This window comes from Schistocerca piceifrons, chromosome 1 (genome assembly GCF_021461385.2).
Source record: "Schistocerca piceifrons isolate TAMUIC-IGC-003096 chromosome 1, iqSchPice1.1, whole genome shotgun sequence".
NCBI classification, from domain to species: domain Eukaryota; kingdom Metazoa; phylum Arthropoda; class Insecta; order Orthoptera; family Acrididae; genus Schistocerca; species Schistocerca piceifrons.
In genome coordinates, this window is record NC_060138.1 from 784,595,905 (window position 1) to 784,623,300 (window position 27,396).

General features: G+C 36.0%; 1 protein-coding gene across 2 annotated transcripts in view; it reads right to left on the reverse strand.

Annotated features, from left to right (window-relative positions):
* Positions 1–7,853: 7,853 nt before the first annotated feature.
* LOC124712983 (ecotropic viral integration site 5 ortholog) overlaps positions 7,854–27,396 on the reverse strand; it is a 169,082-nt gene continuing 149,539 nt past the window's right edge. The window contains exons 14-19 of one of the 2 annotated variants that reach the window (XM_047242915.1): positions 26,021–26,203; positions 24,678–24,824; positions 20,863–20,958; positions 20,639–20,737; positions 18,201–18,247; positions 10,280–10,417 (exon numbers count right to left, since the gene is read on the reverse strand). In XM_047242915.1, the coding sequence (XP_047098871.1) occupies positions 10,411–10,417; positions 18,201–18,247; positions 20,639–20,737; positions 20,863–20,958; positions 24,678–24,824; positions 26,021–26,203 (579 nt within the window). In that variant the 3' untranslated portion in view covers positions 10,280–10,410. Of the gene's footprint in view, positions 10,418–18,200; positions 18,248–20,638; positions 20,738–20,862; positions 20,959–24,677; positions 24,825–26,020; positions 26,204–27,396 lie in introns of both variants that reach the window. The other variant, XM_047242914.1, reaches the window with a different exon arrangement.

A 27,396-nucleotide genomic window follows, 5' to 3' on the forward strand; every position in this document is an offset into this window, starting at 1 on the left:
TTTTGTTCGTAAAGTTTTCATTCAATTTGATGGTAATACTGTCTTCCTCTGCTCTTGGTTGACCTGTTTCTCTTTTAATAATATTCCAAATTGTTTTAATTTTATTATCAGAGTTGCTGATTTCAGACATGATACACATACTCCTGGATTTTTTAATAACTTTTCTTAATATAACACAGTAGTTTTTATAATTTTTGATAGTTTCTGGGTCACTACTCTTTCTTGCTGTCAGATACATTTCCCTTTTCCGGTTACAAGATATTTTTATACCCTTAGTAAGCCATGGTTTGTTACAAGGTTTCTTACGAGTATATTTAACTATTTTCTTGGGGAAGCAGTTTTCAAATGCATTTACAAAAATGTCATGAAATAAATTATATTTTAAATTGGCATCAGGTTCACGGTACACCTCATCCCAGTCTAACTGCTGTAGGCTTTCCCTGAAATTTGCAATTGTTAAATTGTTGACTGAACGTACTACTTTGAAGGACTGTTTAGTATTGCTGAATGGAGCTATGTCATATATTGTAACTAGCTGTGCACCATGATCAGAAAGACCATTCTCAACAGGCTGAGCATTTATCCTGGTTAAACTTATCTTGGTCTATAAAGAAGTTATCTATCAGTGAGCTGCTATCCTTTACCACCCGAGTAGGAAAATCAATAACGGGTGTCAAATTGAAAGAACCGAGTAATACTTCAAGGTCATTTTTCCTATTACCCTCTTTCAGAGAATCTACATTGAAGTCCCCACAAATAATAATTTGCTTCCCCCTGTCTGACAGATAGCACAACAAGGAGTCCAAATTTTTCAGAAATAGATGAAAATTTCCTGATGGGGACCTATATACAGTTACAATTATAAATGTGCCTTTATTTAATTTAAGCTCACAGGCACATGCTTCTATATGTTTCTCTACACAAAACTTTTTTGTTTCTATACTTTTTGCACAATGATAACTTTTGACATATATGGCAACTCCTCCTTTCTCCATATTTTCTCTCATTACATGTGCAGAGAGCTTATAACCACTTACATTTACCTTATCCATATCAGTAACAATGTGATGCTCAGACAGGCATAGTATATCTATTTCATTCTCAGCTTCTAAATCTTCCAAACTAACTTTATTTTTAACAAATCGGACTGTGTGCCATGGGGATGTTGTGGTGCGTGCAGCCACTTTTAAATTCCTCTAATTTTGGTACTCTGTGGTCCATTTTCTTGGGAGTAAACTTTTTCTGGTTCAGAAAACTACGGAGAAAGTTTTAAGACAAAAATTAAAAATTCGATTTTTTGACAGTTATTCATGTAAAAGTCTCCTTAAGCAATTTCGGGAAATCACAGAAAACCTAAATCTGGACAGTCAAATGGGGGGATATGGTGGAGGGCAGATGAGGACATGGAGGGAGGGGGGGAGGGGGGGTCAGAGAGGAAGCGGTTGGGGAGTGAGAAGTATGTGTTGGGGGGCGGAGGAGGAAGAAAAGAATTAGGGTTCAGTTTGATGATGATGATTATTGCAGGAATAATGTTCAGGAACACACAAGAAGATCAAAGGCTAGCACAAGTTTTATTGAGACACAGTGCATCATATGGCCAAGTAAAAAGTGAAGACAATTTTTTGTAATAAAATTAAGACTTATAGACTGTCATCCTAAAAGAATGGAAAAGCAAGCAGCCTGTCGCATTTGAGGCTTCATGCACTACACCATGGATCTTAATTTAAAATTATTGTAAATTACAGGTGGAACATAATGCCCACATGATAGGTCACTACAGATCAAATAGGAGTATGTTGCAATGCTGGCAGGAGAAGGCATTAACAAGGTCTGGTGTGACAAGGAAGTGTGGGAAGACAGGGAAGAGAGTATGACGGGGAGGTGGCTGTTGTCTATGTAATGCACCATATAGGGAGCACTAGGATAAATTCTCACAAAAAAGTGCAAGGGACAGAGAGAAAAGGTAAGCCAAATGGAAGAGATATGGAAAAAAAATAAACTTGGGTGAAGCAGAAAATATCCAAGGAGTGTGTGGTGCTAGGACTGTGGGCCAAAGTGTGGTTTAGAATAACAATGATAGAGGAGAGAGGGAAGGGTTGTAGAGGCAATTAAGTCAGTAATATGGAATGGTAGACATTGTGGTCAGCGGGGGGTGAGAGAGTGAAGGTTATGTTCGAATAATTCATTTGGCTGGATAATTGGTTCTTGGCCAGTGTGTACAGTGGTGTAACATTGTATATAGATTCCACTGTGCCCAAAAACTCAGATAGTTATTGTTCTTTCCTCTTTCTATTGTTACATAGCAATATATTCTCACATGTGTGTACAAAATCATTTTTGAAATTCTTGGGCAATATGTACAACTACCAATAGGCCTGCTGCAGGCTGGATGATCCGTCTAAAGAACTGGCCAACAAATTGCATATGAAATGTCCATTGTACAAAAGCATATCGACATGCACCTGGCCTCTTATGGTTTAGTGGAGGACACAATACAAAGGATGAATTACACAATTTTATGTTTAGTGATTCTTCCTTGGTATAAAAAGTTTGCAAATGGACTATCAGCCAGAAGAGCAGCAACTACTAGAGGTCATAAGGCAATGACATACAAAGCCAAACTTCAGGCATCCCACTATGGAGAGCCATAGCCTACCCTACACCCCATTTGACTGTTGAACAGTGTGAACATATCCAGAACATCAAGCACACAGTTCAATATCAGAAAGAGATGCTCTTCCTAACAGACATTTCTCACATTACTCAGCAGACACCTAGATATTCAGAAACTTCTCTGACCAGCACACATACCAGACTAGTCTCCTAGTGACCAAGTGGTGTCTAGTCTGGTCTACATTACTAAAAACATCTTGACTAATTGCAGCAACAGGTGCAATAATTTTATTGTGTTCTATAATAGGTATCCATAGATCGTTTGTTTTAAGGAAGTTGAATTTCCAATACTATTTGTCATTGTTTGTAGCTATTCTTTCCTGGCTATGCACCAGAATGGCATTTGAGCTTTGTGTAATTGGCAGTATAAAAAAATGATCGTACCTTCATCATTGTGCACATATTCATCCTCATTACACCAGTGGGAAATGCACACACTTGAAGCAATGAAGTATTTATTAATGTATTATGCATTTTGTACACATGTGATTATAGCACACTTGAATCTCTTTAACAATAATTTTGGTACAGTAGAACTTAGATTATCTGCATGATTTGGGACTGAATTTGACCAGGATAATCAAATATTGTGATAAGTCAGTAAATCATGAAAACAGGACATTTCTTAAAATAGCTAAACCTGTATATACATACTACTGATTATTAATTTAATGACCACAAAACAATGTTGTTTGGATTTTGTACTGTTCTACATTACATACAATGTCAGTTCTTAAACATATCAGCTAGCCAGTTGTTTTGCTGTCTTCAATTTTTTTGTGCTGCAAAGTCTCACATTCTCTTCTATGATTATCTTCATTAATATTACAGAACTAAATCATAACTCCAGTGAGCTGTTACCTGAAATCCAAGTATCTAGGTCATCAATTATCCACTTTTGCTGGCCACCAAACTCCCCAGACATGAATATTATTGAGCATAAATATTCAAACTTAAAGCACACTAGAATATATTTAATTATATGTATCCTCGATGGAATATAAACAACTGAAGCAGTTAAGGTAATAACTGAAAATACAGTTGAGCGGTTCAGTCCACCACGTATAGGCATGTAAACAAGATACAACATTGATGAGCTTTTTAGCAAAATAATATATATATATATGAGGGAAACATTCCACGTGGGAAAAATATATCTAAAAACAAAGATGATGAGACTTACCAAACAAAAGCGCTGGCAGGTCGATACACACACAAACATACACACAAAATTCAAGCTTTCGCAACAAACGGTTGCTTCATTAGGAAAGAGGGAAGGAGAGAGAAAGACGACAGGATGTGGGTTTCAAGGGAGGGGGGTAAGGAGTCATTCCAATCCCGGGAGCGGAAAGACTTGCCTTAGGGGGAAAAAAGGACATGTATTCACTCGCGCGCGCACACACACACACACACACACACACACACACACACACACACACACACACACACACACACACATCCATCCATCCGCACATACACAGACACAGACAGACATTTGTCAAATGTCTGCTTGTGTCTGTGTATGTGCGGATGGATGTGTGTGTGTGTGTTTTTTTATTCTGTGTATGTGTGTGTGTGGGGGGGGGGGGGGGAGCAGATGGATGGTGGATATGATGATTTGTTGTACGCTGTACCACAGCTATTTCTCTGCCACAAAATAAATACATGGATAGTACATAGCTTTAAGTTTCACAATGTTAACAAAAGTTAACAAAAAGGAGAGATTTCTTATATTTTGTATGAATATATGATGCTGGAAAAATGTATGTTGTCTTTTCTGTTTTTCGTTACAAGTGTTGGGTGTGGCAGTGATGGAAGAAACAGTCTTTCTGTCATAACACAACCATTGTCACTGGGCAAATGGGTGTCAGATCAACAGTAGTTTTCCAGAGAAGACATCCTGAAGCAACTCACCCAATACCGCATTAATAATAATGACAAAAGAAAAACAAATGTACTTTGAACTGTAAAATTAAACAATGTGTTCAGTTCATGTTCAGCCTTGGCCATGATTCTGGAAGGAATTGATGCACTTTGTTCATGTTTGACATGGAAATATAACCAGGGTGTTTAAAAGTAATGCAATAAAGATTCAAAAACTGAAGATTTTAATCCTACCAGAAGAACATTTTCATGAATCATTGGCTTGCATGAAAGTTTTTTCAGATCAAGTAAAGTTGTCTAGGTTAAAGTGCCATTTAAAATTTCTGTCACAAGAACTGATGCCAGATAGTAACATCTTTGAATTATTGAAGTTATTCTGAATTTGATATGATTTTATTTCAGAATATTGGGGTACTTTTGCAAGGCTAGACTGACTATTTCAGTTCTGGAATGAAGAAAAGTGAATTTAACTGTGAAAAAAAATTTAAGTGGCATTCCAAAATAACAATACAGACATTATCTTTGCTAGTAACTTAAAGCTTAAACAAGCAACAACACTAATATCATAGGATATTACAGATTACAACAGATGTGGCATAAATGCTGAATATTGTGGTGTCTAGGGAAGAAGGACTTACGGTCAAATAAGGCAGAAGGGATAGATAACATTCCATCAGAATTTCTAAAATCATTGGGGGAAGTGGCAACAAAACGACTATTGACGTTGGTGTGTAGAATATATGAGTCTGGCGATATACCATCTGACTTTCGGAAAAGCATCATCCACACAATTCCGAAGACAGCAAGAGCTGACAAGTGCGAGAATTATCGCACAATCAACTTAACAGCTCATGCATCGAAGCTGCTTACAAGAATAATATACAGAAGAATGGAAAAGAAAATTGAGAATGCGCTAGGTGATGATCAGTTTGGCTTTAGGAAAAGTAAAGGAACGAGAGAGGCAATTCTGACGTTACGGCTAATAATGGAAGCAAGGCTAAAGAAAAATCAAGACACTTTCATAGGATTTGTCGACCAGGAAAAAGCGCTCGACAATATAAAATGGTGCAAGCTGTTCGAGATTCTGAAAAAAGTAGGGGTAAGCTATAGGGAGAGACGGGCCATATACAATATGTACAACAACCAAGAGGGAATAATACGAGTGGACGATCAAGAACGAAGTGCTCGTATCTTCAATCTGTACATCGAGGAAGCAATGATGGAAATAAAAGAAAGGTTCAGGAGTGGAATTAAAATACAAGGTGAAAGGATATCAATGATACGATTCGCTGATGACATTGCTATCCTAAGTGAAAGTGAAGAAGAAATAAATGATCTGCTGAACGGAATGAACAGTCTAATGAGTACACAGTATGGTTTGAGAGTAAATCGGAGAAAGATGAAGGTAATGAGAAGTAGTAGAAATGAGAACAGCGAGAAACTTCTCATCAGGATTGATGGTCACGAAGTCAATGAAGTTGAGGAATTCTGCTACCTAGGCAGTAAAATAACCAATGACGGACGGAGCAAGGAGGACATCAAAAGCAGACTCGCTACGGCAAAAAAGGCATTTCTGGCCAAGAGAAGTCTACTAATATCAAATACCGGCCTTAATTTGAGGAAGAAATTTCTGAGGATGTACGTCTGGGGTACAGCATTGTATGGTAGCGAAACATGGACTGTGGGAAAACCGGAACAGAAGAGAATCGAAGCATTTGAGATGTGGTGCTATAGACGAATGTTGAAAATTAGGTGGACTGATAAGGTATGGAATGAGGAGGTTCTACGCAGAATCGGAGAGGAAAGGAATATGTGGAAAACACTGATAAGGAGAAGGGAGAGGATGATAGGTCATCTGCTAAGACATGAGGGAATGACTTCCATGGTACTAGAGGGAGCTGTAGAGGGCAAAAACTGTAGAGGAAGACAGAGACTGGAATACGTCAAGCAAATAATTGAGGACGTAGGTTGCAAGTGCTACTCTGAGATGAAGAGTATCTTCAAGCTAAAAGCATTTCTTGTGGTTGCTTGCACAAGTTTGTTTGGCTCTATAATTTGTAAGTTGGTTCTAGACAATTTCAGACTGAATATTGAGGGACCAGAGATAGTAAACTGTGTCAAGCATACACTACGTGAACATCTGTGAGTTTCTACAATGAAAAATAAATAAGACAGTGATAAGGCAGTCCAAATATTAAATATGACAACTACTACTACTAATGATGAAAAACTTAAGACCCCCTCTATTAGCCATCAAAACAAAACCTGTGACCTAATTAATTGTATCTCCAGAACTGTACAGTGGTCTGCAGCTGTTGTAGGAGTTGAGCATTGCAGCGGAAACAGCAAGAAAATGACAGGGTAGCATCTCTGGTGTATGAAGACCTACGGATCACTGTAAAACTGTTTTCACCAAGTCAAGACTGAAAATAAATGTTTCCACTGTTTCATTCTTTGCTTTTCTGAGGCTCTCTCTAGCTGCGCCTACCTTCCCGAGTTCAGGTCAGGAGCACTGTTGAAATGTTTTCCTTTGTCCTTCATTTTCAGTCAATTTTAAATTATTCACATGTTTTCGAGCAAGTAGAAACAGATCAAAATGTTCATTAAAGTAATGTCTGTAGGCCCACTCTTCAATATGCTGCAATTCTCTAATGTTTAATTTGGGAGAATGATCTTTCTTGTGAAAATTGTGGTATCATCATCCTCATAAATGCACTGTGAAGCTATTTGTTTTTTCTTGCTTTTTTATACTTTCACATGATCTGTGAGGTTCCTTCACTTCTTCAGCATTCACTTTACTTGTACAGTCATTCCTACATTTATAATTAGCTGAATCAAGACTTTACTTTGTTTTTGCCCAACATGTTAATCACTTTGTATACTGTATGTCTTTCCTGGGTGTGTAAACAACTTTTGTACAGTGTCAACATGTTTACACAGACTTTTTCTGACACTGACTGTTTCTGCTTGCTTCTTTTTATCACACTCAGGTTATCATCATTTTTAAAACTGGTGGTTCATAGATTGTAAGTGGAAATATTGTAATTATTCACAGCAGCACCAATTTCTGTGACATAACCAAAAGACTAGAGGAGAATTACTCATTTTTGTTGCCTCAGTAACACAAACATGCATCAGTATCACTGTGGCTTTCTGCGGGAGAGCCTACTGTAACACTGCTATTGCAATATGAAGTTACATTCTAAAATTAACACTGCACTTTTTAAAAAGATAATCATAAAATCCAGAACCATTATGTCATGAAGGATAGGCAAAGCTTAATCACAAACCTTTCATTTTTTTAAATTTTTTTTATTGACTAAACAAATCACCAGCCACTCTTGCAGGGAAATGGACCCATTATTTTCAACAGTAATTAATTTACAAATGAGACACAGAAAGCAAACAACTAATCAGAACAGGTACAGAAAAAAATGTTGAAGTACTGCCTATGCCTAGTAGCTAAAATATTAAGCTAATTCTGGAACTGATACCACTGCATTGATCAAGGCTGAGTACTACTCACTTTTTGGAATGAATGAGATTTTTAAAACAAACAGGATGCCACTTTAGTATTAAATATCATTAACAGTTCTAAATGCTTGTTTTAAAAAAGTAAGTACATTTCTAAATTAAATTGTTGAATATGTAGATTTAACAGCCTTTGCTATGCAAATTAATGAGATATATATTAACTTTGCTACAATGACACTTCCTGCATACATTTAGTACTTCAAACAAAAGTTTTTAAAAGATCAGCAGTTCTAAACTTCTCCTTTAAATGTAAAAACCACTACATTTACTTGAGTATTACCAATCCTGCTGCTAATATCCACCTATAAACAAAATCAACTATCAAGTACACAGTGATAATACTGAAACCACAATGTTGCAATTTGGCATGGCTGTATAACACTGTAGACAGTAGCCACATATACAGGTAAACATATGTATCACAGCACCTTGTCTCATCCTGTCAATCATTGCACTGTCGGCCTAACTACAGCCATTTCTGGCTGCTCCATCTAATAAGTGTTATTAAATAATTTACACATGACACATGTAACACATATAAACATTGAATATAGTTTACAGCACAGAATGAAAATACTGTCACACAGACTCACTGACAAATGCACAGTTATTTCCTGGTCCTCTCATTTTGAAGCACAGGAACAAATGTTTTCAGTTCCCATGCAGTAAATCACTATTTTTCAGACTGATGTCATGAAAGTCACACTATTTGTATTCTGACAATCAAACACTAAATAGGCTATCCACAAAATTCAAGACAAATCATTTTTCACAATGACAGTATAATTTTTGTTGTTAAGTACACAAAAGGCTGACTTCAGCTGCATTTCTAACCACTGAAAGCAAGTCACCAAAAATGACAAATAGGTGTCTTAACTAACATTCCACAAAAACTCCTGCTTTAAATTATAATTTTGTTTTTAACGGGTGTCAACACCAACGAAAAATTTAGTTTATTACAGAAATAGCACCATTTCGTTATGAATTCTGTATGTGTATGCTCTTAAGAAAAATTAATGTTGTCTCAAATAAATCTGACAGATGCTTCTGAAATCACAGCAGTTTGATGTCTATTAGTTCCCGTATTGCAGAATATAGAGTAACAGTGATTATTGGAGCAGTACTTAAGTTTGCACAAAAAATCAAAATATAATCATAGAAATAATGGCTACTAGATCTTAGCAACTATCTCACTGCCACACAAGAATTAATTCCATAAAAGGAAGGCTTTATTCAAAACTGATTGCATAGTATTTCATAAGATTGTGTCATACTCCCCCCCTCCCCTCCCCCCTAGTGGCAACTAATAATACAAATATGAAAAATATGCTCCTCTGAGAAGAGTGAAATAGATTATGTAAAGCCAAATATCACTTCATATTTTCATGCTGGAACAACAGGACCAATATTCTTTCATGAACTGAGGAACTGACCTAAACAAAGCCCACTTCATCATAAATCGCTGAACAGTCACAGCTGCCATGAAGCCAAACAACGACAGGAACAAAATTTAATACATTGGAAAATCAGTTATACAAAGCTCTTTAGTCTCAAGAAGCTGCAGATTTGGATAGTATAAAGCTTATAAATTAGAGTTATAGAAACCAAACAATGGCAGGACTGTAAGTTACACAGTTGTTACAATTATCACAATAACATCAGAAATTAAGAAACCTCAAATCTGAGTGAACCACAGTAATGAAAAGAAAAATTTTATATAATGGATTTAACAGAGCTCAAAAGTCTATCGAAACGTTGATTAATATTCAGTCAATAATCACATGAATATCAAGTTCATTGCAAAGATCTGTAAAGTGGATCTGCTACGCTGAACCTGAAAAAAGTTTTTGATGTCAGCGTGTGCTGAGGATAACTGCTGACATTTACTTATAAATACACAATGATTTGTTTGTAGGAACATAACATCATTGTTTATTAGCAGGAAGGTGACTGCAGTTCTACCGAGTCCAGTTCAGTTCGAGAGAATTAGATGCCATTCTCAAACAATTCCTAAAAGTTTGAGTACACTGCAAGTTATCCTTCCAGGTCAGCGAGGAGTTCCAGCTTCTGCTGAAAGAACGAAAGTGCTGTTGCACATACAGTTTGTGCGGACGGTGGTGAGCCTTCTGGGCATCAGGCCGAACCTGCCGGCCAGCGGCCATGGTCAGACCTCAGGGCTTGGAGCTTCACTGCCACTACCATTAAGGTGGAGATGAAGATCAGATGGCTCATCATGCTCACTCTCTGTATCCACTGATGCTGAGCGTGAGGCTTGTGATCGGGTACCTCCTGTCCACCGCTCTTTCCAGCTTTCTAGCCTCATGATCTGAAAATTGTGTGCAGATTTTAATTAATACTGTGACACTCAATGTAAAATAGGAATACCGTTGCAATAATGTAACAAACAATACAAAACTTAATTATTAACATGATTACTACTATTTTCTGTACGCTGCCATGGGTAACTTACATTCGACTATGAAATTATATGGATAATTACACCAAAAAAAGAAGTGAGTGATGTGGCAGCGAATGGAAACATACTCAGAAAGAGACAGTTTAAAGGCCTAAAACAACCACACTGCTTCAGGTTTTCTGCAGCTTCACTACGTGATTCCGAAGTAGTTCTGGCATTGAGAACATGGTCAGATCCTTCCACTGGGTTTGGTGAAACTGAGGTTAATATCTAAGCCACTTTTGGTCCACGGGATGTTACACATTTAAACATAATTTTTAATAAATTGATGTAGAGTTGTGACAGTAACTTTCTGCAGTCTTAATGCAGGGCCAGACACTGTTAAGCAGGAAAATCATAGAAAGTGACCACTGTTAGCTTCTAATAATATATTTCTCACAAGGGTTTGCTCGAGTTGCCATTCCTCAAAGAACCAGAGTTCTTTTGCGACTTAATGCTTCCTCTATGTGATTAGTAACTATCTATCCATCCCAAAATCTAAGATCAAGAATTTTTTGGCCTATTCTACTTACTACTCAGAATGTCACCTATCAAATGTAGGTTTATATAATTTTTTGTCTGTGTATTAACTCCAAGAAAATAATATCAGATGGAACATTTATAAGAACAAAAGGAGTTAGCTGAAACTTTGTTGGAAGAATTATTTTATCCTACACCGCAAAGATATGAGGAAACCACTGAAAATCTAAATTATAGTGGCTGCAGTACGACCAAAAGAAAACATTTTCCCTCTAATACGGAGAGCACTTTACCCTTTCACCACTCAACACCATTTGTACCATAGAGCCACTGTCACAGCTTTTAACTGCCATTCTTTTACAATGATTTCAAATGATGACTCAGTGAGTATGTGACATCAGAAATACAATTAGTCTTTGAAGAGAATTTAAAGCAAAGGATGCATCTTAGTAATGAAACATCTATGGTATATGAGCAGAAGGCATTTAACTGCTCCTCATGCAAGCTCAGGATTCTGTATCTTCCTTTTAAGACATTCACACACAAAATGGATCAGTCAATAATGAAAGTAAAGATAATCATCATTCTGCAACAGCGAAAGTCTTATAATTTTGCTACTAACTACAGTTTTTGATTCCAATTAACTGTTACAGGGATGAGATAAATTTAACTAAAATAAGAAATCATTTCAGAAACAAAACATATTTCTCAAAGAACCTTTCTTTGCATAGCAACAGAAACATAAGGCAACAAATCCGTGCATGCCCATAACCTAGGGGTACATTAGATGACAAAACAGAAAACCAACATCTAATAACTTACATTTATTACAATAGTGGCACATCTCCCTTCACACTGTACTACAAACAGGCATGCATTACATAACAAACATTTGATGTTTTTCCACCTTTTACTTTGGCAATGTCAATGGAAGGCATTACAAATCTGACACAACTAACTAATCAAACAGTACTGTGTGTAAGATTGATCAGGGATTGAGGAATACGAGATAACCTAAACTCATTATTTAAAAAATGAACTTGAGTTCTTTAAATGTATTGTGTTTCGATTTTTTCCAAGATTAGTTTCATAATATTCATTTCTGAAACTATATGAATCCTGTCCCAACACATCACATTCAATAGTTTACATGATACATTTTTAACACTGCGGGACCATCTTCATAAACCAAATACACTGGCCAATCAAACTATTTTTGGCTCCAAGATTTTATTCAGACCTGATAAGAAATTTCTTTCAGAATGCATAATTACTCTTATGGTCCATACATTTTGTGATACCTTTAAAAATTCATTACAAAAACTATTTTATGAGGAAATAAGATTAACCTACAAATTGGTTATAATTTTATTGAGTAATACTGTCATTTATCTATTGTGGTCACTACACAGTTTTACAACAATACAGCTCCCACAAACCACAGTTTTAGCAGTTTTTCCTGGATGGAAATGTGTCTCAGCTTGCTGTGGCCACTGACGAACTACTTTGTACATAGTAATTAAATTTTGAGGGAAGGCATCTTGTGATTTACTCTGTCATAGCCAAACAATTTGAAAGAATATTCTGATATTATAAAACCTTAATCTTACTCTTGATCCAGAAGACAGATCCAATTTTGTCACATAAAAAAGTGCAGGAACTTGACTTCTTTAGTAACAAAAAATGATTAGCATGAAAATGATGTATAGACAATCATTCCAAAATACAACTGCCAATTAACAATATTCAAAATTAGTCCTCTCGTGAAGTATTTACTTTAAAATGATATTAAAGAACTATTCTTTAAATTTGCATGCAACATATATATATTATTACGGTGCATGTAAACAGACACTGCCATACTGGATGGAAAGATAACTATGCAAGGAAGGGGGAAAGTAGTGTTGACAATGAGAACTGTAAGAAAAAATAGTCGTCACATACAACAGTTCAAAATGCCCGTGAGTATGCTAAAACAGAAGTGATGGTGTTTGTTTCACCTTTATTAGAAATTAAATTCTTTGCCTTTCTATCCATAGTTAGACCACAATCCATCATAAAAACTGCTAATGCTTGCATACGTCAATGTCATTCTTTTGAAGTCATTACAAAATATGCAATCCAGCTATATTTTTGAAAAGTGTTTTACATTTGATTCTGATATAAAAGTATGCTGTATCTTATACACCTCATGATCATTTTAGTAAACATTTGAATTCAACAGAATTAAAACTAAGTATACACTGCCAAAATTAAGTCTTAGCATCTTAGCACCCTTTTTGAAGTCCTAATTCCACAACTAACTGCACAATGATGAAAGGTACTTTTCGATATCTCACACAGTAAGGAGATTCAGGTTTAATGCTAACTGATGACCAAGTCATTGGAGACAGACTATAGGTGCACACTTGAAAGGATTTAATAGAAAATTTGTTCTGACTTTCTCAAACGAACCATCCTAGCTCTCATGTTTAGTTATTTGGGGAAATCATGGAACATCTGAATTTGAGAATTCAGATTTGGATTTGATATTCATTCCATCAGAATATAAGTAAAATGTTTTGAACAGTGAACCATCTTACCTGATGGCAACATTCACTGGAAAGACCATTGGTTCATTTCAGTATCCTAACTGTCTTCTTATTAATAACTGGCAGGCTGTAAATTGTTGGTTGCAGCTCATACATTGCTAAACCTAATCAGTTCTCTGATCTAATTTCAAAAGAGGAGAAACAAATTGCATAACAATTTTCCCATGTTCAGTTCTACTGCCAAAATATATTGACTACTACTGTATGACAATCTAACAATATATAGTAACATTGTGGATTCTGTATGGTCTATCTTCACAGATACTTCATACAACTGTTTTTGGAGTTTTGCACAATTAAGGTCAATTACAATGAAGTCAACCCTCAGAAGATTCAGAGTTTTCTTTCAGACCTAAAAGATTTTTCATCTTAAGTCCCTTCAAATTAAGTGTGATTCCTTAATTTGAAACTCTTCAAATCAACCATTTCAAAATTCGAAGAGTAGAACATGGCATACCAAATCCAACAAAGACCCAGCATACCTTTGCGTTTACGTAAACCAAGCCTGACGAATTGTAAGTGAACCACACACATGAAGACACTCCTAGTGGCAGAAGTTCACACTGCTATACAACATTAATAGTCTCAGAAAGATAAAACCTTATTCAACACTTTGTATTTTTATACAATTCCACCATTATATTTTACATCCATGGTTTGTAAAATACAGCAAATATTGCAACTTTGAAGAATATTTGACTTTCTCCAAGGTGTGAAAGAGCCCACCAGAAATTTGATGGCATAATCCACAATGTAATATGAACCTAAACCACCTGTGAAGTTCTGACAGAGGTGAAAGCCACACAGCATTACAAAGGATCTTACAATCTTTACTTCACACATATCTTCTATTCCAACTGTTCATTGTCCGTAAGCTTTTCAACTAGTTTTAGATCACTATACCTTCACGTCACATCGAAGTTTACTTCAAATGTTTCATGAAAATTTTCTGATTTTTATCAGATAATTTTCGGTGTGATGACAAAATTGAAAACTTATAATGGCGAACAAAGTTACTTAAATCAATTTTTAGCACTGAAAATTACAAGCTGATAAAATACAAAAACTCCCAGAAACTGAGAGTAATGATTTTAACATCTTCATGATATGAACTCAGGAAGAAGTATATCACAGTCATTTTCTCAACACACCCCCATAACTCCAGAATATTTTACCTGGTATTTTCCAACATCTGTTTTCTACATTTCTGAATGATAACTCCCAATGCTGATACCACTTTAAGTAATATTATATTCAACCAACCACAAATACTCCACTTCATGATGTCACATATGCTTGGGGCCGACATAAATGATATCTGAGCCCCAATTCAATCATGTCACAAATCAAACTTGTTTATTTTATGCGATTTATTTTGATGGCTGTAGTTGATTCCAAGTTTCTGGTTCCAGAGTTTGTGTGTGCGATCAGTTTTTCTAACTTGTGCCATGTAAATACTGGTAGATCAAAACATTTCTTCACAGCACGTAATTATTTTCTAAAGTAACAAAGATGATCACAGTAACAACTGGTATTGGACATGTTTGGGCATGGTTGCCAACCAACATTTGAATAGCATTCACAGAAATTAAAAGCACTGCAGGTTGACAAGACCTATCACACCATCAATTCACTCCGAAGTGACACTTGGCATCTATCACAAATATATTTAAGAACAGCCCTCTCCCCACCAGTTTAAGGGATGTGAGGTGACAAAAACAAAGTATTAACATGTACTTAATGACATAATTAATTTATACTGGTATTAACTTAAAAAATTTTTCTTTTGCATATCAAATTTGTTTGAATATCTGTTAAAGTGGTTGCAACCACACTTGAGTCCACTATCATAACCTACCACCCTGTCTGCCATCTTAGCAAAATAAAATATGTGAAATTTTCATGAAATTTAAAATTACGGAGAATCACTGTGTAAAAAAGAAAAAAAATTAAAGGAATTTTTGTGCTGACTCTTAAACAGGTCTTACAATTCTAAGAAGCTGTAATACTTTCCAAAACTAAGGAGAATTTAATGTTATTATTCATCTTTTAGTAACAGTAATTCAGTTAATATGGCTGGGTTACAGTGTGAGATGATCATCTTTTGACGTTCAGCATTTGATGAACAAATGTTAGTTTTCAAAACTGTCATTTTTGTACAAGAGATTCGTTTGTGAATCCATAATATACTTCTAGAATTTGTCAATGGAGTAGGTTCACCATGCAATGTATTATCCTCTTATGATTTTTATCCATTCTAGACCCTCATTTCTGGATAGCAAAATAAGGGTCCCTGTATTAAAATGGTTTCAACATTTGAAGCATTAGTTTATTAGAGGAACCCTAAAACACAATTTTAGGAGGCCTGTAAGATACCTATGGTATCTGTAAGCCATCACCAATTTTGTACCGTTGTTAGAAATATGTCTTATGTAGATGAAAAAGAAAATGGAATACACCGGATATAAATTGGGGTCAGGGTCAAGGATTTTGTTGCCAAGTGTAGCGATTGACTTTGCTTCAGTACCCAATATTCAATTATGAAATTACATCACAATTTATACAGCTGGATTTACCACAGCCTCTTCTCTCTCTTTCTTCACACCCCCCCCTTTCCTATTGTCCCTTCTACCACTAGCACTTGCCTCAAACTATACCTTATTTCTTTAGAAATCAAGAAGTAAAGGTAACTGGAATAGAAGGGGAAGTGAGAATTCAAGCAACTTAAATGGCTGAGAAAATTAATCAACTTCTTGTTCATATAACTTCCCACTAGTTTACCAGTAACTGTATAAAAGGTGTGTTATCTTTCCTCACTGCAAATATGAATGTTTCCTCAAATCTGACAACTCCTTATTATAGAATTTTCTGTAGCTTAGAGATCATATTTTTGCTGATTACAAATATCACCATAAAAATAAACTTTGTTCATAAGTCCTGCCAGGCCCATGAATACCAGACTGACCGCTGTGTCATCCTCCAAAAATGACGTCATTGGATGCGGTATGGAGGAGCATGGGTCAGCACACCGATGTTCTGGCTGTTGTCAGTTTTTGTGACCTTGAGCTGCTACTTCTCATTCTAGCAGCTCCTTAACTGGCACCACGAGGCTGAGTGCTCCCTGTTCCAGCCCTCCCAGCACAGAAAAATCCCTGGCAGTACTGGGAATCTCACCAGGAACCTTCACTTGCCAGTTAAGGAGGTGGACCACAAATATTTTTATTCTTTTCTAAAATTTGCATTGAAAATGTGTGTGTTTTAGTTTGCCAGTCATCAGGCATTTTTCTTCATTTTAATTATAACTTTTACCAAGACATTCAAGTCAGCTGTAACAGGCGGTCCATCAGTTTCATTCTCTGGTCCAGTTTTGCAGTGATGGAGCCCAGTTTTGTAATACTTATATTCAATGGGTTTATAGATTTACAAATAATACATTGCATTTTTTCAATTACATTGTTATGGTTAAATTTTTCTTCCTGTGGTAGAAAACACAACCGATACCAACATCATTGTTATTGTTCACTTTTATCAAAAGAATCCTATTAAATTAGGAATTAATAATAAGGTTCTGGAAACATCTGTATACAGCGTAATTGTGTCATATAGTGTTTGTATAATAACCAGTTAACAATTCTGTAATTCTTGTTACTGTTATTTCATACTTTTATCATTTCAAAACATGTAGGGGAATTTTATGCTGATCAATGATGACAGAAAATTTTCTGATACTGGATTGTAATTCATAATCCAATTGTCAGTAGTGTAACAATGTAAAATTAAATTTTTCTACCTTTATGTACACTCACTGCTCACTTGTTAAAATCATGCCAAGTAATAAATGCACATTACATTTACAACTACCCGTGGAGCATATTAAAAAACACACACACATTTAAATGTGTTCTAACAGTTAGGATGAGAAACAGACAGTTTCGAAACTCACACAAGCTGTTCCAGTTCCATTCATTGAATTCTGCTTGTGAATCATAGTATCTTCTGTTCATTTAATGTTTCATAACTTCAAATACACTTATCTAAGTCCATAATCAAGAATGACCAAAGAAACGTTCATTTCAAAGTAATAGTTATAACAAGATTTAATCATATCTGAAAATTTGCTATTTTTAACCAATTTTATAGTATGTTATTTGGTAGGGAAGGTATAGTTGATTCATACTGCTAATTAAATAGAAAAGCTGCCGAATTTTCAAAAAGGTCTAATCACAACTCACAAATAGCTGTCATATTACAAGGACATAATTCTAAAGTCTCAGCTACTCAACAACAATTGGCAGCCATCTTTCAGTGATGAATGCTAAGAATAGAAATGGCATCATCTACTCAGTACAGCTCTCCTATCAACAGAATAAATTTGCTCTGTCCAGTGACCTGCATAAATTATTGATTACAATATTGATTTGCTAGGATTGTCACTGTCAAAATATGCAACAGTGAATGTTGACTGGCAGAAAATAGGGTCATATGAGGGACTAGGATGGTAATGGTTAAAGGTAAGATGATACATGCAACTGAAGGTAAACAATTGGAGCCAAGTCAAGCAAGTAAGCTGTCTTTTCACTTACTCCAGCCATTTCCAGGGCTCAACGTCCGGGCTTGTGGGCGTGGGGAACTAAAGACACGCTTGTGTTAGTATAGCTACATATACACACACACAAATAATTTTTTTAAATTCCTGTTTCAGATGTAGCTACTATATAAAGCAGTTTATGATGACAAGAATGCCAATCAAAAACAACAGTGTTATCACTCTCAGATTACAACAGTAAAGTGATTAAGCAAATTCTCATGTACAGCAGATGATACGAGAGGCAGCTGAAAAGTAATGCACAGTTACATATAATGCATGATCCGATGGATATGAGCAGAAGTCTGCATGATTAACTTTTAACCGAAATTTAAAAAAAAAAAAAAAAAAAAAAAAAAAAAAAAAAAAAAAAAAAAAAAAAAAAGAGTTGGAACTGCTATTTATGTCAACTTTCTAATAAATAATGCCGTTGTGCAGTTAGGGAACATAATGGTTTTAAAAAAGTGCACTGATAAAATCTTTAACTACTAATATTACGAAATCTAGTAGGAATTGCCAATTTCTATGGAGCTAAGTGTGAAGAGAGTTTTCATCAAATAGTTGGAATAAACAGTTTTTCATGAACTGTTGACAAAAAAGTTAATATTAAAGTGGCTTCTCATAGTGTGTGAAGTAGGTGTTGAGAAACTCTGAGAACATTTAGAGTTTAAAAACACTATATTAAGGTACAACCACAGAGCTCTACATATTGAGTAATACTATACACTTGCCTAATAAAACAGCCTCCTCATTTCTACACACTGAAAAATAGAATTTAAGAGATTGCTGTTGATAACTTTCCAAACATGGAGGACTCACAATTTAAATTACTGAGGTTACAAAAAAGAAAAGGAAAGTAATGGAATCACCTAAAATTACGGTTCTTGGTAACGTTCTGGCATTACACAAGTACTTACAGACACATGAAGGAAGATTACATTTTAATGCTCTGTGGATATCATGTTCGTTAGAGACAGTAGTAGGTCAGATGGATATGATGAATGAAACTTATTGTGGCCTTATTAAGGTAGCTTCCCTGGCTAGATATTAATAAAATGAGAACCTGGTGGATTCATGGCATTGTACCTGGTTTGTAAGTAATAAAAGTGCAAAGCTCTGAGAAGTAATACTGAAATTCATATTTTTTGCCATGAGGTACAGGTACCTTAACAAAATCAACTATTCCATTCAAATGTAACTTTTTGTGAACGAGTAACTTTTCAGGCACCCCTCGTACAAAATAATTTCTCAGATTATTATTCTTTTAATAAAATAGAACACTGTGCATTACAATAAGCAAGTGACATTTTAGTTATTTACAAATAAGGTAAGCATCGTGACATGTGATTATCAATAAATGAAAGTTCATTATAGAAGCTGGTACTTGTGCATTTCTGTATGCACAGAAGTTTTTTTTATGATATTCAATATCAAACAAGCTACTTAAAACATATGATTCATACATCCTTCTAAATATTGAAGTGCACCTGTTATGCAACTTAGAGTGTGAAATCTATGCAGTGATTAAATAAAAGGTCCAAGGAATATCTGTGCAGTACAAGAAGAAAAGAAAGTGTCACAGTTTATTCAGATGTTTATGCAACAGTGAAGCAATTAATGGCCTGCAATAATGAACTTTCATTACAGAAACAATATGAATAAAAACAAGTTTTGCCAGTACATATCAGCATCATATACAGCACAAAACAGATGCGAAGGAACTTCTTTTTAGAAAGAATCTCTTTAAAAATTTCCCAATATAGAGCCCAAGCTGCAACTGTATGGGAATGTAATTGACACATTAATCTTATGTTTAAGAATAAGAAAATGGTTCACTACATTTGTGGTCTGGTTTTTCTAAGACAGCAGCAATGCACCATTAGTTACTTTACATGAGGCCCTCAAAAACCTGAAGACATTGGCTGTTTGTAATGATAACCCAACCCCCCCCCCCCCCCCCCCCAAAAATTTAAGTTGTTACATTGGACTACACCTCTGGAGTAGGTATGAAGAAAATAAAGGAATTGAAAATATTCGTGTTTGCCAAGCTTATTACTTTTGCATGAAAATCATTTACAATGATTTTGCACAAGATTCTCACTGTTCTTGCTGAATCAGCAGCATTCATCTACAATAAAGTAAACAGCTACTATCAATAAACACAGACAAATTTTGTGGAATATTAAATTAAAAACAAACTTCAATTCTAAAAAGTGCAAATTCTGATACTGGATGAACATAATCACACTGAATAGACAGAACACTTATCAGTCAAAAAAGCAAAAGGAAACTATTCCACAGTGCAAAATTAAGCGCAAGGACATTGTTTACCATTGTTAAAGCTTGGCAAGGGTAAGAGAAACCGCATAAGCTGGCGGCTATTCAATGCACTATCACTGGAAAAACAGCTATATGTATAATATCAATGTTACAAACCTCAGCCTTGAGGTCAGCAACCTTGTCTTGTAAATCACGAACTTTTTCACTGTCATCCATGTTGCTACGTAGTTCTCCTTCTGCAACCATCTCCTGGTTCTATAACAACATGGATAGTTTCTCTGAGTTAATTAATTTTCAATATTTCTACCAGTTATGAAAGAGTATTTCATCAAATAAACTAAATATTTTGCTGAGCAGCATGCATAAATAAGAAAACAAACCTTTAATTCGAGAACCGAGATTTTCTGGGTAAGTTCTGCGACACATTGTGTATGTTCTGCATCCCTTATTCTAGCCATCATCAGCTCATCTTTCATCTAGAAGAGAGATATTTGTAAGTAGTTTATCTTATGGAACAAAGAAAATAATATTTAAGATTAATAAAAGTGTAGATAATACCAGAAGACTAATTAGTCTCATTGTAACCACTATAATTACTGCAATCAATTTTATGAAGTAATTTACTGACAATACTTCAAGTAGGGGTTACAAAGTGGCTGACACTGCATGCATACAGGCAGAGCTTTCTTTCTCGTCCCTCACAGTGCCTGTTTAATTTTGTCTTAACTTTCTATCAGTATGTTGTGTTTAGTGTATTAATTTAATGAAAATGCACCGTTATTCAAATGCATCGATTGGCCCTTCAATTGTTTAATTCACAATCCTGTTCCAGAGAGCTCATGGTTGTCACTTAAACAATTTTATGAGAAACTCAGCTACCGTGTTTCTCCTCACTTCCAGCAACAAACATTAACAATATGGTAAATTTTCTGCACCATATCCTCACACACCACTAACCTTCCCACCACACCCAAGAACCAACTTCAATGGAGTACACTATCATCACCCAATATCACCCCAGATGGGAGCAACTGAACCAACACCATCACCTGATATCACCCCAAAGTTGAATAACTGAACCATGTCCTTCATCAGAGCTTTGACTATCATCATGCCCAGGAATAAGGTACATCCTATCCACAACCTTCTCACTCCATTCTAACTGCTAAACTGTAGCCACGAACGGAGTTGATCTCCCGGTTGCAGAACATGTTGTTGAGAACAACATGCTCAGTTTCAATGGCTCCTTTACAACCTGCACCATCCGGATTATTTCTCCCAGCACTACCTTTCCTGAACTACATAAACGAAATTGCAACACTTCCTTCGTTACTGTAGTTCTCCTGAACTCAATCTCCACTAATCCTTGTATCCACACCCTTTTCACAACAGTCTTCCTCCCTCTTTTCTGTTTCTCCCCTCCAATCCACTCCACCTCATCACTGTTATGGTCATCACACGCAGTACAGACTCACCAGCTCCAGTTACTGTCACATTCTGATCCAATGTGCCTGCTGCCTCTCCCTCCAGCATTCCGATCTCGCGCCTGCCACCTCCCTTTGAGCCGTCATGTACTCTTTTCCTAACCTCCCTCCCACTTCCCACCTCTTTTCTCCCCTCACCCACTACCTACCACAGCCCCTTACTCCAGTCCACTCGCCTAATTGCAGTCTTGATGTGTGTTCAGCTGGTACAATGTAGCCGTATAAGTGAGTGCACATGCACGTTTTTTTTTTTTGTGTTCCTGTTGGTGACTCAACACTTCTGCTGTTTGGTGAGTTGTTACCTTCACTACTAAAGTATTAACAGAACTTTATAGTGAAAATAAGCTCAAATATAAGAAAATAGTATCACCTTTCTTACAGAAGTATTTATAACGTGAAGGCACATTTACTGTCAGCCATTTATTGCTGATGAGGAGAAATATCCTGTTGCAGAGCAAGCTCTACAACATGACAGTCGTGACCTTGGTGCCTGTTTCACCAAACGCGCCACCAGTATTCTTCCCCCCAGACACCGGTTTCTCTTGGAACTCCACAGATGGGAACTAGCGCTACATGTCCTTAGTTCTCGCCACCCGCCTGGCCTTTATTTACGTTAATTTCTTTGATTTAAGTGACTACTTCTTTCTCCACTCTGTTTAGTTTTATACATCTTTTATTTTCTGACCTGTGCATTTTTCATAGTCTCCCTGCTACCTCTAATACATACAATGCACTTAAATATAAGTGGATAGATAAAAAAGCTACTCACGAAGCGGTGGCAGGAGCACACACACACACAAAAAGGTTTAACGTTTACAAGCTTTCGGAGCCATTGGCTTCTCCTCCTGGCAGAAGAACTGAAGAGGAAGGAAGAAGGGTGAAGGAAAAGGACTGGAGAGGTTTACGAAAAATGGTATAGTTCAGAAAAGTCATCCAGAACCCCAGGTCAGGGGACACTTACCAGACGGCATTTATCTTATATTGTCAATAATTGATTATTTTCATTATTATACAATGCACTTGGTTTTCACTCTTATTAACTCGTGCACAATGTTTTAGCAGTAATCTCTGGCTTGCACATTACCCTGTCTTCCATCTTTAAGCTCTCAGGTTTTCAAATCTTGTCCAGTGGAGTCCATAATGATCAGTCTTTCCTTCTCATCTCATGCTGCAAGTCTTCCGTGAGCTGGGGTTCTGGGTGACTTTTCCGAATTGTACCCCTTTTCCTAAATTATCCAGTCCTTTTCTTTCACCCCTCTTCCTTCCCCTCCAACCCTTCTGCTGGAAGAAGGAGCCACTGTCTCCAAAAGCTTGCATACATAAAACCTTTATTTATATCTATCTGTGTGTGTGTTCTCCTGCCACCACTTGTTGAGTACATTTTTAATCTATCTACTTACATTACATTGTCAAAAATAGATTATTTTTTGTGTTAACTTGCAGTAATTGTAGAATGTAAATGTTGGCTAGGTACCTTTGTTTATAGCATTTGTATACAAAGTATATTATTTATCTTGACAACCCCTATTAACTTTTTGTCCAGAAGAAAAAGAAAAAAATGTATCAAACAAATTATGTTTAACTACAAGGGGGCATTAACCAATGTACTTGTTTTCTTGCAGCTTTGTTCTTTACAGAGAGATGAACAGCAGTACACCTTTTTAAAACACCACTTTTTTAAAATCTGCTTCCCATTCTCAAGACTCTTTCACAAATGTATCACACTATACCATTCACATAAACATTACACTATTAGAAATGTAACACAAAAGTGACTGACCCTTGGGATGTAAACACCATTTTATAGAAAATGACAGCTTGCACTCTGCGTCCTCCCAAACAATTAAAGATTGTTATGGTATTTAGTAGATTTTTTTATTAGCAGTAAAGTTTTGGTGACAGCAAATTGTGGGAGAACTGTCTATTAACACATGCAGATAATACAAGGTACATGGGTGCTGCATATCTGTAAGATGGGACAACGGATTAGTGTATTTGCCAGTTTGGGCTGGTTGCTTGTTCTCCGACATCGTGGCTTAGAGCTGTGCTGTGACCATGGAAGAATGGCCCTCACAGAAACAGTAACATAGGCGACCACAGAAACTATGCTATGTTTCACTTATTGACCAATTAGATAGCCAGATAAACACATCACTCTCCAATATGTGAAATCTGACTGGTATACATTTTCCTTGTTTTGCCATTAGTTTACTGTCAACTGCTGCAAGTGGAGGAGCTACATTACTCCATGTAATGTAGTGCATTGTGCAGCAGTGCACTGCACACTGTACTGCACTGTGTGGTCGTGCAGGAGGGTCAAAGTCAATTTTGTATCATGGTTTTAAAAACATCATGTTTACGTGAATAGTACAAAGGTCTTGAAAATGAAATGTACTACCAAATAAAAAATATAGGGTGCTACTTAAAAAAGGTGTGCTACTGTTCATATGTTCATAAAGAACAAAGTTACAATGAAGGCAGTCTTCCTGGTCAACATCTCCTTGGCAGCTAACCAACATTTCTTTGGTGAATTTTTTATTTAAAAAGAGTCATTTGGAGTGGTCAGTATAACAGGACACCTTGTAAATGTTTCCTTTCTTGTTGATAATTTTTTTTTTTCGATTTAGCAATGAAATAAAAGTCAGAATTCTGAGAGCTATCGTACATCAACAAGGCTGATACATTAACACTAGTAAAAAATATACACACACCTTTGATTCAAGATCAGAGTATCTATTCTGCTGTTCTTTGAGCTTTGACTGTAATTCTCGTTCACGTGTCATAACCTGATCAAGTTCATCTCTAAGGTTCTTTTTCTCCTCATCCTGTCGTCGCAACTGGTTTGTGCTTACTTGGACCTAGGAAAAAAAAAGGCGTATCAACAATAATCCACCATAGGCTTTCATTTGCTAGGTACTGAGCATTTGAAAAAATATAAACCATATTTTACATTTTGTCTCTAATCTGCACATCTACCTCTACATTATCTGTGGCAGGGCATTCAACTTCATCACAGGAGAGAACTTTAAATGTACGGAAGTGCATAACGGAAACCAGCTTACCTGAACATCAATGTAAATATTTGAAGAGAAAATCACTTAATTTTGAAACTAAGAGTAATTTAGTTGCAAGTATGGTTACCAATGTCTGAACTCTCGTGTCTTTTGAAATGAACATTTAAGTCACAATGGAATTGTGCACTGCTGCTGATAAATGTGCAAAATTAAACTATGCTGCAGACCAGAACTCTGCTTCTGACCTTTGTCTTTCACAGGCTTTCTGTCAGTGTTAACCTTCTGCTACTCCCAGGACCAAAAGAAACAGTATGCATCAGGAGCACACTTGTAAAATATAACAAAAACTGGTTAATGATAAATTGTGAGTCAGACTGTGAAGAATGTTCACCTGGTGATGTACACTTTTTCCATGGTAGGCAAAGATTTGTATGAAGTCCTGAGTTATTTGTCACTGTGATTACTGCTTAGTTACTTATTTTCATGTGCATTTTGTATCCTTGGCATCTAGCACAATGACAAACCTATTGCACTAACAATAGATTAGTAATTTTCTAATGTAGATTGTACAAATGCAGTCTTTTTGCTGATGATATATCAATTTTTATTATAAAAATAACATCTTTTTCAAGAGCATATTCATGTGGCTCTATAACCTGAATAAGAAATACACACAAGGAATTTTGTTTTACTGAAGATCTAGGTCCTTTACCCATGAAATAAACTGCACTGAAATGGGAAAACTAACACATTAGGAAAGTTCAGTGATGAAGCTGCCTCAAAAAAAGGCAAGTTGTTATTCCAAGGGAGACACTTTTGTACAAAACCTTTTAGTACAAATGTAGGTAAGCCTAGCACAGCAATAAAATTTATAAAATCTTACAAACTTAATAAGTAAAGATAGAGCTTTTATCCATTAGAATACATTGAACACTCAGATAATGTATTATACAGAATTGGGGATTTAACATACAGTCTACATCAGAGACATCAGAGCCATAAAGAACTATTAGAATTTTAAAACACATATTGCACAATACCTGTGTCTCAAGTTCCATAACCTTTAGTCTGAGTTCTTTCAATTCTGTGAGTGCCTCCATTTCACGAAGACGTGTTGTCATCAGGTCTTCCTCAAGACGTTGTGTCTCATTTCCCCGACTTTCCCAAAAAAGCAGTTTCTTTGGTGTACTATCAGGTGGAGGCTGAGCTTCCATTCGATGTTCCTGCAGAAATCACTCACTACATTCATAAAGTCAATGTAACAGTGGGGGAAATACATGTGATGTTCAAACCAGTAGTTGTTCACATGCTAAAACATTTGTAGCTAATCTTTCAGTATTTTGTTTTTGTTTATTGTAGCTCCCAGTCCAAAACTTACTGTCAGTGCAAAAATGACAGGAGACTGGATATGTTATAATAAATTACTAAATGAATAAGACACATAAAACAGAAACAATCAATCACATACTAAATGTCAACTGTCTTTCAACCCTCTAACAAAATAAGTACATGAGAAAAACTTTTGTACCAACTGTGATCTGTGCTTCTTGTACTTGTGATTTTAATTCATGTTCTAAACCAGTATTAGCGAGAGTATGCTGGAATGGGAGGGCAAGGGGAGGAGAAAATACAAGGAAATAACTAAGGACTACTGATACGAAAGGAAAGAAGTGATAGATGAAGCAAAATGTAAATATACGACTTTCTTCTTAACGGAAGGCTGACAAATGCACTAACAGAAACGGATTAATGACAGCACTGTAATTCATGGATAGTTGAATGTATGTGCACCCTTTATACGTAAGTGTGAGTAAAGCACATGTTACTGAACTGAGATATGTCTAGCTATTACATTCCAAATGAGAGGTGGGGGAAAGTTAAAGATTTTAATGTCCTGTTGGCATAGTCTTCACTATGGACTGAGCACATGCCAACACGTGACAATTGAAGGAGGACTTCATCAACTGGGGTCTTGTTCAAAAAATTATTCCAACATTCACATTATGATACATTGGGATCATGAAAATCATACACCACAATGGTTTGAGTTTAAACATCATTGCTCTCAAAGAGAGTCCATCATTTTAACCACTAAAGGTTCTCTCCCAGACTTATCAAGTTGTTGTATTTAACTGATTAATGGCTATTGTTTCTTGTGACAGTTTGCTTTTGATTAAAAGAGAACTCCATGAAAAATAATCTTACCTCATCTGTGTCAGCAACATGCCAATTCACACCTCTGGACAGAAGTATACTCTTAGAAATTCTCAATTAAATGTACACAAAGCATATTTCTCTAGTTCAAAAGTGACACCTCTCCTGTTAAATCACAAAATACAGTATGTCCAAGAGGGAAGCAACCCCCACATCATAAACTACACCTTATGCTCAAAGTTCCTGGTTGTCTTGTCTTTTG